Consider the following 20,228-nt stretch of genomic DNA (forward strand, 5'->3'; position numbering starts at 1 on the left):
TCTTCTCTAAATGTTATTGCTCCTTAAGAGAGGCTGTTTTCTGCATCTATGTCTAAGGAGAAGAGAGCATGAGCTAGCAGCTGGGGGGGGGGGGGGGGGGGGGGGGGGGTTCGGGGGGCATTTTTTAGGGGGAACGTTCACCAGATTTAGCTGATCGAAAAGGTCACAATGTGCCACATTTGCGACACATTGTGGGCTTGTAGATCTGCTAGTTCAGGCGAAGACATTACGTGTACAAGAAAACAACAGCAGACCAGGAACCGTTGTAACCCGTTTCACAAAAAATAGAGGGTTCTAGCGTCATCTAGTTCCACATCGTAACGTTGAAAAGGAACTCACCGTGCATCTATTGTATGTAAGTGTGTTAATGTGAGCACAAGCTTGCGCGTGCATTGCGAAGCTTGTCTGCTAAACCTTGTGATGCTTTTGTGTAACACTGTATAGTATGTATGATCAAGTAGGGAGTTAATTCACGGAAAAAACACAAAAAGTTATAATATGGAGATAAGAGGTTTGTCGGTGTGTCTGCAATGTTTGTTGAGAATGATGACATCCAGTAAGGGACACAACGGCCAAGGTTAGAGCCCGTCTACAGAGCTGCTCTGTCTCATCATCTGCCATGCAGTTCCAACAGCACCGACCGGGCCCCCGGCTAAACCTAGTCTTTTTGATAGCCCATAATTGCCTGGTTGATGTATATTTTTTAATATCCAGCGATATTACAGGGGCCTGGTAATAAAACGCTAGGATAGCAGACAGTGGATGAGACAGAGAGAGAGAGAGAGAGAGAGAGAGACAGACAGACAGACAGAGACAGAGAGAGGATGTGTGCGTGCGTGCGTGCGTGCGTGCGTGCGTGCGTGCGTGCGTGCGTGCGTGCGGGCGTGCGTGCGTGCGTGCGTGAGGGTGAGAGATAGAGAAAGCAGATAGACAGAAGGAACAGACAGAAATAGACGGAGGAAGAAACAAGAGAAGGACAGTGGCAAGGAAAGGTAGAGGTAGGTACAGATGACAGAGTCACGAGGACAGCCGTCATCCTTCGCCGTGCCCTGATTATTCTTGTCTCTGTCACTGTAGTGGTTCTCAAACCTTTTAATGTCAAAGACCCTTTGCTGCGGTCGCTCTTCTGAAAATGTTTTGTGCCAGGGACGCCCACAATAGAAGGTTTGTGTTAATAAATGCAAAATTGTATTTTCCTAAAATGTTCTTAAATAGCAGACGTACAAGCTGCACACTGCTCTGCTATTTATGAATGGCCAACGTATAAATGGATACAGTGGTTAATTAACTGTTATTATGGGGGACCCCCTGGGACCCGGCCAAGGTCTCCTGGGGGTCCGTGGAAGAGGACCACCAGGGGTGTTTACATACTGTAAAACATACACAAGACAGATCATAACACAGAGAGAGAGAGAGAGAGAGAGAGAGAGAGAGAGAGAGAGAGAGAGAGAGAGAGAAAAAAGAAAAGAAAAGAAAATAAAGGAAAGGAAAGGAAAGGAAAGGAAAGGAAAGGAAAGGAAAGGAAAGGAAAGGAAAGGAAAGGAAAGGAAAGGAAAGGAAAGGAAAGGAAAGGAAAGGAAAGAAAAGAAAAGAAAAACCATAATGCAAGGTATTTTAGGCCATCAATATTCTGTACCCAGTAGGCTACACAAACTGGTCACTCCTCTCCAGTCTCCATAGTCCTTCCACTGACCCTGCGTCCAAATCTGAGCCTTCTAAATAGTTAATTACGGGGCTCTCGTTTTTATGTGATTTAATTCTTCTAGGCTTGATGTTTTAGAGCAGTGATTCTAAAACTGTGGGTCGGGCCCTGAGTGGGGTCCCTAAACCTTTTATTTTTATTTTTTGTAATTGTATACAGGGTATCCACGCATTGCTAATAAGGAGACAATTATGGTACAAAAGTAATCCATAAAAATGGTCACGCATTGGCCAAATTGTCAAATAAAGAAAGAGGCAAAAATGCCTCTAATATCTTACAATTACAGGTGCTTGTCATGGTGGTGGGGTGATCCCAAGTTAAATTATGATTAAATTATGGGGGTCGTGGCCTGAAAAGGTTGAGACCACTGTTTTAGAGAGCTCCTTTACCAATAATATATCTTTCACATATTATGTGAAAGATGTCATGTTTTATGGTGATGGGCCGAGGCAGCAGCTGTCACAGTCCCAGGCAGGGCTGTGGCTTTCTTGTCTGTCTCTGTCTTGTCAGTGTCTGTGTTATGTGTGGGCGTGTGTGTGGGCGTTGGCTTGGCTCCATTTATCACTTGGCTCACCTGTTTCCAGTCTCCAATCTACGCTCCTGCCTGCCATCAGCTCATCAACTCCTGCAGCCTATAAAGACCCGGCCTTCCCACATCACCAGCGCCAGATTGTTAAATCAACCACAGTGGTAGTAGACTTTCTAGCCAGTATTATGCCAGTGTTTGTTCCTGCAGTGAACTTCAGTTTTCTTGTGTTTTCTAGTTTTTGCATTTTGCCTGTTCTCACCGCTCTCCTCTCCTCCTCCTCAGACCACACCTGCCTGCCTGCCTGCCTGCCTGCCTGCCAGCCCTTGCTCTGACCAGCCTGTTTGCTCTGCTCTGCCTGCCTGCCAGTTTGTTTTTCAATAAACACCCTTGAACTGTCGAACTTTTGTCTGTGTCTGCATTTGGGTCCGCCAGTTCTCGGTACCGTGACAGCAGCAGGGTATAAAGTTAGTGACAGAACAACAAGGCGGGTTTATAAAAGAAAAATCAAACCACTAAATGACCCTTTCCTCTGTTCACGTTCAGTGGGGATACCTTTGCCTCAAATTAGCCATTATTGATGATTACGTGAAGAACTTTCCCTGAAACGATTCTCTATTGAAAAGGCTTCTGCTATTAGTAGAGGCTGGAATAACGGACTTGTATTACAGAGAGCCCTTTTTGTTAAGAGCGCATACCCTGGTAGCAATACACTTACTAACAGAAACACAGAGGAGCACTACTGTATGGCCATTACTGCTGATACACAACAGCTTAAATACACAGAGGAGGGCTTTAATGTTGGCCTGGCTTTACAATTATTTCATAGAGGAAGAGATTACAATGAAACTAGAAAAAGTGATCCTCTGAGGTCAGGAACGTTTGTGATGTTTGGACAAAATGTGTAGGAGTAATATAAACATGTGTTTTTTGTTTGTTTTTGTTATTCTGCAAAAAAATTGTCTCCTGGTGATTCTATAATAGGGCACGCACGCACGCACAGCAAAGCAGGCCATGGGGTTGTGCATGCTGGTGCTGTAATGATCTCCCTTTCCAAGCTACTCAAGCGAGTAAGTAGAGTAGACCTTCACAGAAAGCATCTTGAGCATGCCAGTGCACAGTTTGGGGGTTAAACGGCATGAAATGTGATCCTTTGATGAACAACACGTGTGATCCGGCGTGTAAAATCCTCAGTGTTCATTTAACAATGGAAGAACACTGGAAGAACACATGGAAGAAACTACCTCCCCCTGGCCAGCCGGGGCGCCTGATGGAGGGGAAAGGAACTGGTCGGAATAACGTGTCCCTTCCACGCGCTACGTCCGGCCGGGGAAATTCCCCTCTGTCAGGTGAAAAGAAGCAGCTTGGACTCCTCATGCATAGAAGGAGGCATGAGGTCAGTCCGCTGCCCCCCCAGGTTGGCAGAGGAAGTGTAGCGCCCAGGATTACATTAGATAAATGGCACTGGGTGAAAAGAAAACTGGGTTACAAAATCGTGGGATAAAGATTTAGAGAAGAACAATGGAAGAACAGGTCATTAGCAGTGGCCCAAAACTGACAGAGTTACAGACCTGTAGAGGTCCATTTGTAACTCCCTCAAAGAACAGCGTCCCTGGATTCACGCTGGGCAAGACCTACGCTGTAGACGCTATCGTTTATTTTAGGCGGAAGTACCGCTCAAGGAAATTTATAAAACAGTTTACATTCTCCGTGAATGAAACAAGTGTTGTGATTGGTCGGGAAAATATCGTATCCGGAGGAAATACATGACCGATGTTCCGGGCCGATAGTGTCTCTGCCTTAGGTTGTGACCAGGCTTTTCTCTTGGCAGATGAGTAAGGCTGGGACCGAGGCTACCCTGGACCTTACTTTGAGAACCACTGTGGGTACTCGATCGCCAGGTTTATTCGTAGAATGAATACTATCATATCAACATCAATCGCGATGAATGATTATACATTGTATCTGGAATCACGCACGCACAGGTGCATTGGCAGTGTGTCCTGCCATAAAGTGGTCAGTCACAGTGTAATCTGGAGTGAGGTGATGGCACTGGGTGAAGATGATACACTTCAACCTTCATCTCATCTTCTACCGCGCGCACACACACACACACACACACACACACACACACACACACACACACACACACACACACACACACACACACACACACACACACACACACACACACACACACACACACACACACACACACACACACACACACACACACACACACACACACACACACACACACACACACACACACACACACACACACACAGAAAGTAGGCCATGCCATGATGGATGCTCATAAGCTCCATCAACACCCACACACGAGAAGATCACATTTGCACACACATACACGCACAGAGCTGCTAGTCATCTTCAGGTCTATATCAGTGTTTCCATAGGACGTGTGCAGGGATAGGAGCTTGAGTGGAGACGCCCCACGTAACCCTCTAATGCTGTTATTCCTGCACCATTACTCTGAATACAAGCAGGCTCTGGAACACTGCCACGGCAAGCTAGGAGAGGAGAGGAGAGGAGAGGAGAGGAGAGGAGAGGAGAGGAGAGGAGAGGAGAGGAGAGGAGAGGAGAGGAGAGGAGAGGAGAGGAGAGGAGAGGAGAGGAGAGGAGAGGAGAGGAGAGGATCTGGTTCCCTTGCTCTAATCGAATATGTTTGACCTCTATATAGCCTAGTCTGCTGGCTATGTGTAGAGTAGACTGTAGAGAGCTTCAGCTTCAGCATAATGAGCTGATGCATATGTGTGGACAACTAAACTCAGTAGTAATCAGCAATCTACAGCATGCTGTGTCACATTGCTGATGCATTGGGAGCTTGTACTGTAGCTACAGTTGCAATTTCCAAATTAATTAAAAAAAATATATATCTGCTATTTACAGTGCTACTAGTCATTTTCTCATGGAACTTATTGGTTAAATGGTTTTAAATTCACTGTATTGCAAATACGCATTTTTCCACTTGTAAAGTGATATGCAGTATTACACATGAACTCTGCAGATGCACTGCAGGGCACTTAGACATACCCGACGTCTGCCTCTCTCTCCATATCATTTGATAGAGGCATATAAACATGGTTTATACACCTAATGATAATCGACACTTCACAGATTACAGAGAATTTATAAAAATCGGTTGTGAAATTGGCTGAATATGTCCCAAGTTAAACGGTTGTTGTTCCTAAAGTTTTGTAGCAGTTGAGGCATTATATTTAGCTTGACTAAAGTCCACGAATAAATATTGAGAATCAGAAACCAATGTTGCACATTAAGGAAATCCTCTGGGGACCCCTCAAAAATCATCTGAAGACCCTCCTGCTGTGGGGTCACGACCCACAGTTTGAGAACCACTGCTGTAGGTCACATGGTAACAATGTCGACTGAACTTGAACAAGGTGTACACCATAAAATCCTGAGTATTTGTATGTGTGGGTATGTTGCTTTTGTAAGTTTACATTATGATTGCATGGGTATTTGCATATGCGTATGCTTTGGCGTTGTGCATATACCTTTGCACATGTGTGAAAGGTCGAGTGAGTGTGTGTGTGTGCGTGTGCGTGTGCATGTGGACCATGCACCCAAATTATGAACAAACAAAATCCTCATTTACCACCAAAATGTGGAATGCCCTGTCACCATCCATTAAAGCAAGGGTTCTCAAACTATTTTGGCCCAGGTACCCCTTGGAGGGGAGAAATATTTCCTCCACAGGGTACCGCCATCATCCTCGCAACACCGATAACCATATACTTACAACCTTACATTTAGATGCCATTGCGTGTGTGTGCACGTGTGCATGTCTGCCCACCCGCTCTTGGCCAGGCCCCTCCTAGACTGCCAATCTGGCTTCGCCACTGGCATGCAACCATGTCTATTTATTTTTCATTTAATTCGCTAATCTGTCGCAATTCTGAGTGAGTGAGTGGTTTCCTCCTGTGAAAAGTATAGAGGTATGTTTTTATGGCATTTTAAAAGGTTATAAAGTGCTCCTTATACACCTTCCCTCTCTGACGTTCTCCTACAGCTCAACAAAAGCATAGGACTGACCACTCTCCACATACCATGTGTTCTCGTCAACGTGCCTAACACTGTTCCATGTGAAAGGTATTGAACCTCAGAAGGTGACGTAAAGTGATCTTAAGAGTTTAAGAAAGTCCATGTTTGATTTGATTTGATAGAGGCATATAAACAACATGGTTTATACACCTAATGATAATGGACACTTCACAGATTACAGAGAATTTATAAAAATCGGTTGTGAAATTGGCTGAATATGTCCCAAGTTAAACGGTTGTTGTTCCTAAAGTCATGTGATTGCTAACACATGACTGCTTGCTTATCACCTGGACTTTAAATTGTATCGGAGAGTTTACTTTTGACAGTGAGGTACACTAGGACTTACTTTTGACAGTGAGGTACACTAGGACTTACTTTTGACGGTGAGGTACACTAGGACTTACTTTTGACAGTGAGGTTCATGGACTTACTTTTGACAGTGAGGTACATGGACTTACTTTTGACTGTGAGGTACATGGACTTACTTTTGACAGTGAGGTTCATGGACTTACTTTTGACAGTGAGGTTCATGGACTTACTTTTGACAGTGAGGTTCATGGACTTACTTTTGACGGTGAGGTTCATGGACTTACTTTTGACGGTGAGGTTCATGGACTTACTTTTGACGGTGAGGTACATGGACTTACTTTTGACAGTGAGGTTCATGGACTTACTTTTGACAGTGAGGTACATGGACTTACTTTTGACAGTGAGGTACACTAGGACTTACTTTTGACAGTGAGGTTCATGGACTTACTTTTGACAGTGAGGTACACTAGGACTTACTTTTGACAGTGAGGTTCATGGACTTACTTTTGACGGTGAGGTACATGGACTTACTTTTGACGGTGAGGTTCATGGACTTACTTTTGACGGTGAGGTTCATGGACTTACTTTTGACGGTGAGGTACATGGACTTACTTTTGACGGTGAGGTACATGGACTTACTTTTGACAGTGAGGTTCATGGACTTACTTTTGACGGTGAGGTACATGGACTTACTTTTGACGGTGAGGTACATGGACTTACTTTTGACGGTGAGGTACATGGACTTGCTGACGTCGGCTCCCACGTCGTTGCTGACCTTACACAGGTAGAAGCCGCTGTCGTCCTCCAGCACGTGTTTGATGAGCAGAGAGCCGTTGCTCAGCAGCGAGATGCGAGAGCCACTGTTCAGAGGGATGGGCTGGAACTGGGGGACCCCCGCACCTGCACCCGGACACAGAGGGAGGAGGAGGGCTATCACCGTCATGGACGTTTAAGTTGACCATTAATTGTCATACAAATAATTGCGATGAACAATTTTACCACTTAAAACCTCTATTTCAGGGGTCTTTGTGTGATGATGGGGAACATCAGCCAGAATAAGCATATTTACAATTTAACAATAAACATTTTTTAAACGGGGAACTCCCAAAAAAAACTGGAACTAAATCACTTCGTTTTGTAGCAGTAGCAGTTGAGGCATTATATTTAGCTTGACTAAAGTCCACGAATAAATATTGAGAATCAGAAACCAATGTTGCACATTAAGGAAATCCTCTGGGGACCCCTCAAAAATCATCTGAAGACCCTCCTGCTGTGGGGTCACGACCCACAGTTTGAGAACCACTGCTGTAGGTCACATGGTAACAATGTCGACTGAACTTGAACAAGGTGTACACCATAAAATCCTGAGTATTTGTATGTGTGGGTATGTTGCTTTTGTAAGTTTACATTATGATTGCATGGGTATTTGCATATGCGTATGCTTTGGCGTTGTGCATATACCTTTGCACATGTGTGCAAGGTCGAGTGAGTGTGTGTGTGTGCGTGTGTGCGTGCGTGCGTGCGTGCGTGCGTGCAGTTTTTGATGACGAAGCTTGTCGGACTTGAGGAAGGCTTGTAAACGTTGCTTCTTAACACCAGGCCTAAATCCTTAAATCAGCAAACAGCTGCCAGGGAGAGTGTAGCAGAGCCCAGCGTCTGCTGTGTGATGCAATGAGAACAGACAGAACGCTCATGTCCAACACCACCGCTGATTGGTGCACGGGAAAACGACAAGAGGACGAGAGAGAGAGCTTGCACAAGCGAGAGAGAGAGAGAGACGGGGGGGGGGGGGGGGGGGGGGGGGAGAGACAGGAGGGGGAGAGAGAGGCAAAGAAAGATAGGGATTGAGAAGGAGCCATACTAAGAGAGATACTAGGAGAGATAACACACATGAGAAAGAAAGGAAGGGAGAGGAAGATTTGTTTTTTATTTTAAGGTAGGCTATACTGCAGTACTTCTGCACCCTCAGCCCCTAAAAAGAGTATGGCTGAAAATGTCCACATTTAGTTGTGTATAATAACAGTGGTTCTCAAAATGGGGTGCGGGGGCACCCGAGCGGTCCTTGAGGGGGTCTCAGGGGGTCCCCAGCAAAAATGTGTTTAGCCACTTTAACCTCAACTCAACTCGTATAGGGGGTCCTTGTTTCCAGCCAACAGAGACGACATAGCAATGCTAAAGAACCAAAATATGGTGGTATGATATATATTTATTTATACGGGGGGATACATAATGAAACACATCGTATTCCACCATGCTCCCAGACTATTAAAACATACAGTACGTGCACACTGTGCCAAATGCTGCATTAGCCCCCGTGTTAAATTTAGCATGTGGAGATTAGAGCATTTAGCGGGGGTGGGTTTTCGCTCATTAATTAAAAATGCAGTCAAGTGGTTATGGTTAGCAGGAGGTCAAGTGGTGACACTGCTCCTGTTTCCTCTGGTGTGTGTGTGTGTGTGTGTGTGTGTGTGTGTGTGTGTGTGTGTGTGTGTGTGTGTGTGTGTGTGTGTGTGTGTAGAGAGAGAGAGGGGGGGGGGCAGAGGAGAGAAAGCAGGGTAAGAAAATAGTGTAAAAGAGAGACATATAGGTACAGATAGAAGGAACAGGAAAGACAGGGTCATGTGCTCTTGAATTATGGATTTAGCATAATCCAAGCAGAGTTGGCCGTTATGCTAATAGTGGTTGACCTTTCTTTACTGCAGTGGTTCTCAAAGTGGGGACCCCCCCCCCCCCCCTCCTTGAGGGGGTTTCAGACGGACCAATAGCACAATCAGTTTAACCTCTTTAACCCTATCGGCTATTTGGGGGAAAAGGAACGTTAGTTGAGCTACAGTAGTAGAGAAATCTTCATAAAATGTGGCACATTTGGAACATTTTAATGACACAAAATATTTTCAGATAGAGGTCCTTCAGATGAAAAACTAAATGGAACAGAACTCTTTACTGTTCCATGTCTTCTGGAGACTCTTTATTGGCACATCACTGCTACTGTTGCAAAATATCCTCTCTCGGGTGGAAACCTCATATTATGTCAAGAATAGTTACTTTTCCAGATTCAAATAAAAAAATCTACCAGCTTACGGATCTGCTACTTTTGCTGCTTTTGTGTGACGCTCTGATATGATCAAAAGTTCAAATCTGGAGATTTTCTGCCCAACAGCAACGTCAAGGTATTGAGACGGGAAGCGATTTACACGCCTAGTAATTCTTTTTCAATGAGACCTGCGTTTTTTTTGTACGTGCGGAGAAGTCGAGGGGCTTCAATGCAAGCGTATTTACGTGGGCGTGGTCCTGTGAAATTGGCGCGCACGTGCCAGTTTCGTGCACACACCCACGACAGACAGACAGACAGACAGATTCTATTTGAGCAGGACAGCTGAACAGAATTAAGGTCCCAGGTGTGTGTTCTACCATCCATATAACCAGACAACCAAACGTGTTTGAGCGTGTGTGTGTGTGTGTGTGTGTGTGTGAGTGTGAAGGCTCAAAGTAATTGATTAAAATCAGGAAAAGACAATACTTATACTTCATTCATACTGAATTAATTGAATTTAATTCAATTTAAGGGGCTTCATTGGCATTAGAAAACATATGTTTACATTGCCAAACAAAAAGTAGAAAGTATACTAACTAAGTAGCAGATCCATACGCTTGAAACGTGCCGCGAAGCAATGCATTGTGAGCTTGTGGATCTGCTACTTTTGTTATTTTTTTAATCCTGAAAAGTAACAGTTTTGGACATACTGTATGAGGTTTCCACCCGACAGAGACGATATAACAGCCCCAGGCTGGAGAATAAAACAATTAGTTACACACTGCAAGTCATACTACTAGAGCTTGATGGAATGCAACCTGAGGCCAGCGTGCTGCAGCCAATTATACATCTAGTTTACAGATCATTTATTCATAGGTCACTAACTGGTCAAAATAATGTAGGTCTGGAATAAACAGAGCATGACCAAATGTACCTTTTTTATGAAGCTATTGACCAATCAGAATCAAGCATTCAACCAACCGTGTAATAAGGACAAAATATAATGTCCATCCAATTTTTACCTCAGCTATTACATAACATTGATATAAAGGGTCAGGTTGAAAGGGGAGGTGATTGTTAGTGGGGAAGTGAGGTGGGGTTCTTGGGGACTGCTCAAAATATGCTAGTGGTGCATGCAGAGCTCATGAGGTTGAGATGCACTGCTGTCGCCTACTGTACCTTTGGAATGTTCCCATACGATGGTGGGTCGGGGGTAGCCTTCAGCTGAGCAGTTGAGTGTCACAGTTTTTCCGTAGATTCCATCTTGGTCTTCAGGCTGAACCACAAACTGAGGAGGAACTGCACGCACGCACGCGCGCGCACGCGCAAACGCACACACACACACACACACACACACACACACACACACACACGCACACACACACACACACACACACACACACACACACACACACACACACATGCTTACGGTAAAGCTAAAGCAATAATGAATTTTGCATCAATATGTCAATATCAATATCCTAAATTGGTGTGCGTTTGTCAGCAACTGTATATTTCAGATGGCACAGTGATTGGTTTAATAATTGTAACGCCCAAACCACACCTATGCATAATGTAACAGCTAAGTAATGGAGGTGTTTTAGGGATTTAGACCTGCAGGCCTTTCACCCCTGCTGCAGCCACACACAAAACATCAGTGACAAACAAAACACATAAGGGGACCCAACATTACACAAGTGCACACAGTATGGTTGATCTAACCTTTCACAGTCACTGCTGTTTCAGAGCCTCGTTTGATGCTGGTACAAACAATCTTTTAAACCTAATGTACTTCCACTTCTGTTCTTTGTACCTTCTCCCAGAAGGCAGAAGTAAAAACTCTCCATTTAAAACATGGGTAACATCACTGACATTGTTTTAGCCTGTTTTAGTGTAGCCTGCTCATAAATAGACTGCAGAGAGGGGGAGTTGTCTTACTCCTATGATTTTCCCTGCAGTCTGCACCAATCTGAACAATTTGGACCTCAGCTGCACTGAGAGATTATCTTCTCTGTTTCAAGTGGAAAGCCTAGCATCCTTACCTTATTGTGGGCACAGCTTTCGCAGAAAATAGCAAATCACTAAGCTCACAACACAAGGCGTTGCACTGCGGCGTGTTGTGAGCTTGGCTACTGTCACCACAATAACAGAAAACAGAAAAGACACTAGTATAGTGCCCCGAGGGACTCTGGTCAGCCATATAGATTTTAAGTCAATGGTTCTCAACCAGTGGTCCTTGAGGGGGTTCCCTTATATATCTTTAACTCGGTGTGAAGCCCCTCCCTCAGTGTGAAGCCCCTCCCTCGGTGTGAAGCCCCTCCCTCGGTGTGAAGCCCCTCCCTCAGTGTGAAACCCCTCCCTCAGTGTGAAGCCCCTCCCTCGGTGTGAAGCCCCTCCCTCGGTGTGAAGCCCCTCCCTCAGTGTGAAGCCCCTCCCTCAGTGTGAAGCCCCTCCCTCAGTGTGAAGCCCCTCCCTCAGTGTGAAGGCCCTCCCTCAGTGTGAAGGCCCTCCCTCAGTGTGAAGCCCCTCCCTCGGTGTGATGCCCCTCCCTCAGTGTGAAGCCCCTCCCTCAGTGTGAAGGCCCTCCCTCAGTGTGAAGCCCCTCCCTCGGTGTGAAGCCCCTCCCTCAGTGTGAAGCCCCTCCCTCAGTGTGAAGCCCCTCCCTCAGTGTGAAGCCCCTCCCTCGGTGTGATGCCCCTCCCTCAGTGTGAAGCCCCTCCCTCGGTGTGAAGCCCCTCCCTCAGTGTGAAGGCCCTCCCTCAGTGTGAAGCCCCTCCCTCGGTGTGAAGCCCCTCCCTCAGTGTGAAGCCCCTCCCTCAGTGTGAAGCCCCTCCCTCAGTGTGAAGCCCCTCCCTCGGTGTGAAGCCCCTCCCTCGGTGTGAAGCCCCTCCCTCGGTGTGAAGCCCCTCCCTCAGTGTGAAGCCCCTCCCTCAGTGTGAAGCCCCTCCCTCAGTGTGAAGCCCCTCCCTCGGTGTGATGCCCCTCCCTCAGTGTGAAGCCCCTCCCTCGGTGTGAAGCCCCTCCCTCAGTGTGAAGGCCCTCCCTCAGTGTGAAGCCCCTCCCTCGGTGTGAAGCCCCTCCCTCAGTGTGAAGCCCCTCCCTCGGTGTGAAGCCCCTCCCTCAGTGTGAAGCCCCTCCCTCAGTGTGAAGCCCCTCCCTCAGTGTGAAGCCCCTCCCTCAGTGTGAAGCCCCTCCCTCAGTGTGAAGCCCCTCCCTCGGTGTGAAGCCCCTCCCTCAGTGTGAAGCCCCTCCCTCAGTGTGAAGCCTCTCCCTCAGTGTGAAGCCCCTCCTCACCTCTGACTATGAGCTGGCTCTGGTGCTCGACGGCAGCAGCCTCGTTGCGGGCGATGCAGGTGTAGTTTCCGTTGTGGTCGGGGGTGAGGTTGGAGATGCGCAGGGAGCTGGTGAAGTCGATGTTGTCCACGGTGACGCCGAGGCTGATGGGAATAGGACGGCCGTCTTTTTGCCAGGTGATGTCCAGAGGCTGGTCGCCGGACATGACCACGCAGGGGATGAAGACTCGCTGACCAATGGTAAAGCGCTGGAACTCAAACGGCTGGATGTACGGAGGGACTGGGAAAAGATTACGAGACAGGTTGGAGAGTGGAGGTTGTGAGACCGACATGGGTCAGATGTGATTTCATTCTTGGATCTGAATGGTGATGATCATGCACCCAAATTATGAACAAACAAAATCCTCATTTACCACCAAAATGTGGAATGCCCTGACACCATCCATTAAAGCAAGGGTTCTCAAACTATTTTGGCCCAGGTACCCTTGGAGGGGAGAAATATTTCCTCCACGGGGTACCGCCATCATCCTCGCAACACCGATAACCATATACTTACAACCTTACATTTAGATGCCATTGCGTGTGTGTGCACGCGTGCATGTCTGCCCACCCGCTCTTGGCCAGGCCCCTCCTAGACTGCCAATCTGGCTTCGCCACGGCCACTGGCATGCAACCATGTCCATTTATTTTTCATTTCATTCGCTAATCTGTCGCAATTCTGAGTGAGTGAGTGGTTTCCTCCTGTGAAAAGTATAGAGGTATGTTTTTATGGCATTTTAAAAGGTTATAAAGTGCTCCTTATATGCCTTCCCTCTCTGACGTTCTCCTACAGCTCAACAAAAGCATAGGACTGACCACTCTCCACATACCATGTGTTCTCGCCTAACACCATGTGCATAACTCCAACACTGTTCCATGTGAAAGGTATTGAACCTCAGAAGGTGACGTAAAGTGATCTTAAGAGTTTAAGAAAGTCCATGTTTGTGATTCAATGTTATCTACCATGGTACAGTCATGCACCCTTGCCTTTCCTCATTAGCATTAGCATACAAGAAAACAAAGTCTCATTTGCATACATTATGTAAAAAGGAAAATTATAATGAATAATAAAGAATGTGAAAAAGAGGGTGGCTGTGGCTCAGGAGGTAGAGCAGGTCGTCCAATGATCCCTGCGTCTGCGGTTCGAATCCCGGCTCCTCCTGTCTACATGTCGAAGTGTTCTTCGGCAAGACACTGAACCCTACATTGCCTCCAATGAGTTGTTCGGTGTGAGCTTGGTGTGTGTGTGTGAATGTGGCAAGTGAGGACGCTGGCGTCAACTGTTCGCCGATTCACCTCCCAATGTATGAATGAATGGACCATTGTAAAGCGCTTTGAGAGCTTGGAAAAGCACTATAAAAATGCAATTCATTATTATTACTGATTAATTTAATTGTAGTAGCAATAACTTACATAACTACAATCAATCAATCTATAGCTACCTATACCTACCTACCTATACCTACCTAGTACCTACTTACCTATACCTACCTCTATCTATCTATCTATCTATCTATCTATCTATCTATCTATCTATCTATCTATCTATGCATATTGGTGGAGTGCGGTATAGTGCTAATACATTTCCATGATAAGACCTACTCTCTGGGGAGTGTGTAGCCATCGCACAAGTCATCTCTGTTTGAGTAGCCAATGAGTTCAAATAACATTGGAATAAGCAGCACTTTAGCCGCTTATTTAATTCACAACAAAGTGGAGATAATGGACTCCCGGGATCCCCCAAGACACTCCAGCATTTTAAGCATGAGTAGAGTAAATTAACGAATGCACTCACTCGCTAACACCACTGGGAAGTGTTGCATTATATCATCTCTCTCTCTCTCTCTCTCTCTCTCTCTCTCTCTCTCTCTCTCTCTCTCTCTCCCTCTATTTCTCTCTCTCTCTCTCTCTCTCTTACTCACACTCTGTCTGTCTTTCTCTTTCCATCTTCATCTACCCCCATCTTTCTCTGTGTGTAAACCTCTAACCCTCATTCACTAACCCTCCCTTCCCCCCGTTGGATGGAATGGTTGATGTCGCTGCATCATCAGAGTGTACAGGGAACAGAGATGAAGAGGATGAAGTGGAGAGCACTTGTTAACATTCTCTATGACACCTCGTCTGAAGCTATTTACCCCATACTGAATAGGCGTACCGTGTCTTAAGATTTATTTATGCCGTTTTTTAGCAGTTTTATTTATTTTATTTTTATTTTGGATACTTTTGAAAAATCACACTCGTGTGAAGTGAGGGGCGCTCTTATCATGATACATCATCGCATTCTGGCCAATTACAATTTGCGTCCTCACTTTTGTCTTCAATGTTTGTGTTTGTTTACGCACACTTTTGTCTTCAATGTTTGTGTTTACACAAACGCTCAAAGCTGGACATAGGAGGGGCTAGTGCCCCTCAAAAATATTATTTTATAACTAAAACATTCCAGGAGACTAAAATGTGATTAAAACTAAACTAAACTAAAGTTTTCTGTCAAAATCAACACTGGACATACGTACCTCTGACTCTTACGTGGACACTCTGGGTATCCATCTTGTTGGGCTGGACCATCACCTTGCAGTTGTACTCGCCGGCGTCCACTTGCTGCACGTTGGACAGCTTTAGGGTCCCGTTGTTCTCGAAGGCACGCTGTCTGTGGTTGAAGGGAAGCAACGCCGAGTTCTTGTACCACTTTATGGAGTAGTACGGGTAGCCAATCACACGGCAGTGCACAAAGGCATCCCGCCCGGCGATGGCCGTGATGTTTTTCATTGGCCGGATGCTGGCGCGGCCTGAGAAAAGTGACAGAGAGGGAGAGAGGGCTCTCTATAAACACATTTAATGGCGGTGGGATTTCATAAGATTACAGCACTAGAGCCATGTTTGTCTGTTTCGCTGTTTGGGCCTTTTGGTAAATATATTTATATATATATCTTTAATTGCAAGTAAACAATTGCAATATGTATTTATTGTTCTACGCAGCTGTCATTAACATCAATCTGCTCTCATAAAGACCCACTGCTTTTGCTGATTACTGTATGTGCAAAGTGCTTCTCTGCATAGAACTGATTGAATTTGAGCATAACTTGTGAGTGATGAGCATAATATACTTAAAGTTCTGAAATGGTTAGGTGGATAAGACTTAAAATGTTTACCTGTGCCAATAATACTTAAAACTCAGCTTTCACAGCTTGCTTACAAACACCTGGCATAATAATTGCCTGTCTCCTAAAATGAAAACATACAGTAATAATCGCTACAACATCACATGTGGAATCGTTCAGTATACTGCTAGAACACACACAGACACACACACACACACACACACACACACACACACACACACACACACACACACACACACACACACACACACACACACACACACACACACACACACACACACACACACACACACACACAGAGATCTCTAGGCACACACAAGCAAGCTACAGATATAAATGTATTCATGCATACAGGATAAATATATTTTTCTTCAGGCTATTTACAAAGCGGCCCCATTTTGGAGCTCATTTCCAGATATGTCTATATGCAGCAAACCAGGATAATTGGTTTGACCTGAAAATGTGGCACGTACTGTAGAAATAGCACAGTAATAATTTTGGAGAGAGCGAGGTTACAGTATCACAAATACACTAGAAGCAGGAAAATTGCACTGGTGCAGATCCATGTTATATATACACAACTACACAAACACACACACACACAGGCACGCACGCACGCACGCACGCACGCACGCACGCACGCACGCACGCACGCACGCACGCACGCACGCACGCACGCACGCCCCTCCACAGATGGAGGCTATACACACGCACGTACACACGCACGTACGCACGCACGCACGCACGCCCCTCCATAGAACAGATGGAGGCTATACTAATCAATGAATAAGGGAGACAAGTATTCATCACTAAAACATTACCTGGAACAAAACAAACAAACAAAACAAAACAAATTCAAACTCTCGAAACAAGTTCTATGATATTCAATTCATATTTAAGAATGAGTTAAACAAAAACAGATGTGAAAGTGTCTAGCTTGACCAATCCAGAGCAACATAACTAGCAGCTCTTCCCATTGGTTCCCAGAAGTCAGGGTTAGTATCACCATTCACCACAGTAGTGTACTACGTAAGGGATAATGTATGGCTGAGTGGTCATTGTTGATAGATAAATCACTGAGAGGATGAGCGGAGGTGTTTAAAACATAAGCCATATTATCCCGCTTATTACACAGCTACTTACTTAATACATAAATTAATAAATTGACCCAAAACACAACAAAACAAGGCATTTCCTTGCTTACGGTAATGAAAGTATTCCATAAGTGTCGTGCTGGCCGGTATCTGCCCAGCTGCAGCACAGTTTACAGTACATGGCTGTCATGTTGGAAACATCAGTAAATCAAGCAGGCGCAGCAGGTGCTCTGAGGTTTTGATTAGACTGTTCTGTTATAGAGCGGAGCGGTCATTATCTAGAGATAACACACCGCTGAATTCGGCGATTGACCAATCAAAATCAAGTATTCAACCACGCCATGTTAATACTACCCTGAGTAGCATTAGTACTGTATCACCCCAGTAGGGTAGTACTACTACTCAGGGATAATACTACCCTGAGTAGTATATTAGTACTGTGTAATACCCTGAGCAGGGCCCAAATTAGCAGCATATGGAAACAAATCCAGAACCGGTGAAAGACGTCAGCCGCTTCGTTCTTGTAGTTAAAAAAACTAAAAAAGAACACTCTTCACACACTGAGTCCATGGCCCCGCCCCCCGATGCCGTTAACACCAATCAACCACCAGTCAGAAACAAACAGACAGACAGACAGACAGACAGACAGACAGACAGACAGACAGACAGACAGACAGACAGACAGGGTTATGTGTATTGTTGTTGTTGTTGGAGGAGCTGATTTGACAAGCACCTCTTACGTTTATTCGAGCCTGGTGGTGGACGGGCCCGGCTGAGTTGCTGCAGGTGCAGCGGTACACGCCTCCGTCCTGCACCGCCGTGTGTGTGACGTTCAGCTGGCTGACCACGTGGCCCTCGTGCGTCTCGTAGTGGCCCAGGTGGTGCTGGCCGTCCTTGATGACCGGGTCGTCGTCCAGCGACCAGGTGCAGCCGGGCGGCGGCGTGCCCTTGACGTGGCACGCCAGGAAGACGGGCTCGTTGGGGTTCACCACCTTCTCGCTGAAGGAGGTCAGGATCTTAGGAGTGCCATCTGTGTCGGTGGGGGGGGGGGGGGGGGGGGAGATACGCAAATAAAAAATGTAAGATACTTCTGAACACTTGCACTAGACTCGACCTTACAGGCGTAAATGCTAAACTTATGTAATTTAGATATAGCATTTTATGTACAGTAGACATATAGTGTATACTCATAGCTTTACTGTACAGTTTTGCTACTGTTAGACAGATGTTAGGTTCTTAGCTTCCTTTTATGTATTTGATGTATTACCATGTGTTGTTCTTGCTTACTGTGAATCGCTCTGGATTAAGAGCGTCTGCTATGCCTAAATTGTAAACACTGTGATAACCACTTACATACTGTGCATCCTCTAGTCTAGATCAATGCTCTCTCTCCCTCTCTTTTTAATTGCCGGTCTACAAGCTCACAACGTGTTGCTAGCCGAGAAACCAGACGAATCTGCCAGTGCAGATTTGCTCTGGCACCGCTCAGTTGTAATTGGATTTCACTCCCTCCGAAGTAGTGAGGGACCAATCAGGGCCCAGTATGCAAATGTGGTGCAGGTTTATCACCAGAGCGGCATTCTTTTTATCTGCCCCTCTAAATGCAGGTTCCACACAGAGATTCCAAACTAATATCTCGCAGTGATATTAGTCCGGCCATGCCATTTTTTCCTAACATATGAGGTTTCCACATGACAGAGACATTAACAATCGTTAATGTGAGAATAAGCACAAGTAAGAAGTAAGTAGACAATATAATGTCTCAAATGAACTATAGGATATCAAGTAAAAATATACTTTACTACCCACTTACCCAGGATGCTTAATTAACATTGTGGTCTATAAAACACAAATCCAAGTAACAAAAACATGAGAACCGAGATATATCTTGTACGGTGAACTAGCATTTATTGAAATACGGTGGCCAGAAAGGGATAGGAGAGAGGAGTGCTAATTGGCGAGTCTTCAAATTATGCCATTTTGACTGCAATATGGGACTTTATTCCACAGATTGGGAGCCAAGAGGTAGAATTCTAGTCGCGTCTGGTCAGTGATCAGGTCATCAAAGTAGGAGGAGAAAGGCACAGCTAGGTCACAGCAGGTATGATCCCATAGGATGGCCTGCTATCTTCTATCCCTGCAAAATGATCCTTGAGAAAGATGCTGAGCCCTTAAAGGCCCTGCACCTGGCTGCAACTGCACTCTCAATTTGGTCTGATGCATGTAAAGTGGAAATTTATTCTGATGCATGTAAAATGGCAATTTATTCTGATCCATGTAAAGTGGCAATTTATTCCACTTCCATGACCATTTCTGTGTCAGGAGATACGCAAATAAAAAAATAAAAAGATTCAAAGTACTTCTAAACACGATGTTGTCCATTTGCATGTACTGTACACCCACCAGATTTAGGGCTTCTTTGCCATTTTTAATATTTTGAAAAACATTTTAGAATAGTTAAAATAGCCCATCTAACTCACGCTCTCAACGTGACAATGTAGGTCGGCTAGTTGAACTATTCAAAAAGTATTCACAAATAGCTAGTTTTGAAACAATTCAAAAATAGCGAATGTTTTGGGCACTTTATTTTATATTGTGATAACATTCATAGTCTTTATTTTATACTGTGATAACGTCCATAGTCTTTATTTTATATTGTGATAACATTCATAGTCTTTATTTTATATTGTGATAACATTCATAGTCTTTATTTTATATTGTGATAACATTCATAGTCTTTATTTTATATTGTGATAACATTCATAGTCTTTATTTTATATTGTGATAACATTCATAGTCTTTATTTTATATTGTGATAACATTCATAGTCTTTATTTTATATTGTGATAACGTCCATAGTCTTTATTTTATATTGTGATAACATTCATAGTCTTTATTTTATATTGTGATAACGTCCATAGTCTTTATTTTATATTGTGATAACATTCATAGTATTTATTTTATATTGTGATAACATCCATAGTCTTTATTTTATATTGTGATAACATTCAGTCTTTATTTTATATTGT

The 20,228-nt window shown here is 44.8% G+C and overlaps 1 protein-coding gene across 1 annotated transcript in view; it reads right to left on the reverse strand.

Moving 5' to 3' along the window:
* Nucleotides 1–20,228, reverse strand: part of dscamb (Down syndrome cell adhesion molecule b) — a gene marked incomplete at its 3' end in the record, with an annotated part of 194,574 nt that overhangs the window by 40,401 nt on the left and 133,945 nt on the right. Inside the window, exons 7-11 of the mRNA XM_083773030.1 lie at nucleotides 17,933–18,229; nucleotides 15,500–15,772; nucleotides 12,949–13,227; nucleotides 10,834–10,953; nucleotides 7,341–7,520 (exon numbers count right to left, since the gene is read on the reverse strand). Coding sequence (XP_083629156.1) covers nucleotides 7,341–7,520; nucleotides 10,834–10,953; nucleotides 12,949–13,227; nucleotides 15,500–15,772; nucleotides 17,933–18,229 — 1,149 coding nt within the window. The remainder of the gene's footprint in view (nucleotides 1–7,340; nucleotides 7,521–10,833; nucleotides 10,954–12,948; nucleotides 13,228–15,499; nucleotides 15,773–17,932; nucleotides 18,230–20,228) is intronic.

Source organism: Protomyctophum parallelum (assembly GCF_964188405.1).
Source record: "Protomyctophum parallelum genome assembly, chromosome: 9".
NCBI lineage: Eukaryota > Metazoa > Chordata > Actinopteri > Myctophiformes > Myctophidae > Protomyctophum > Protomyctophum parallelum.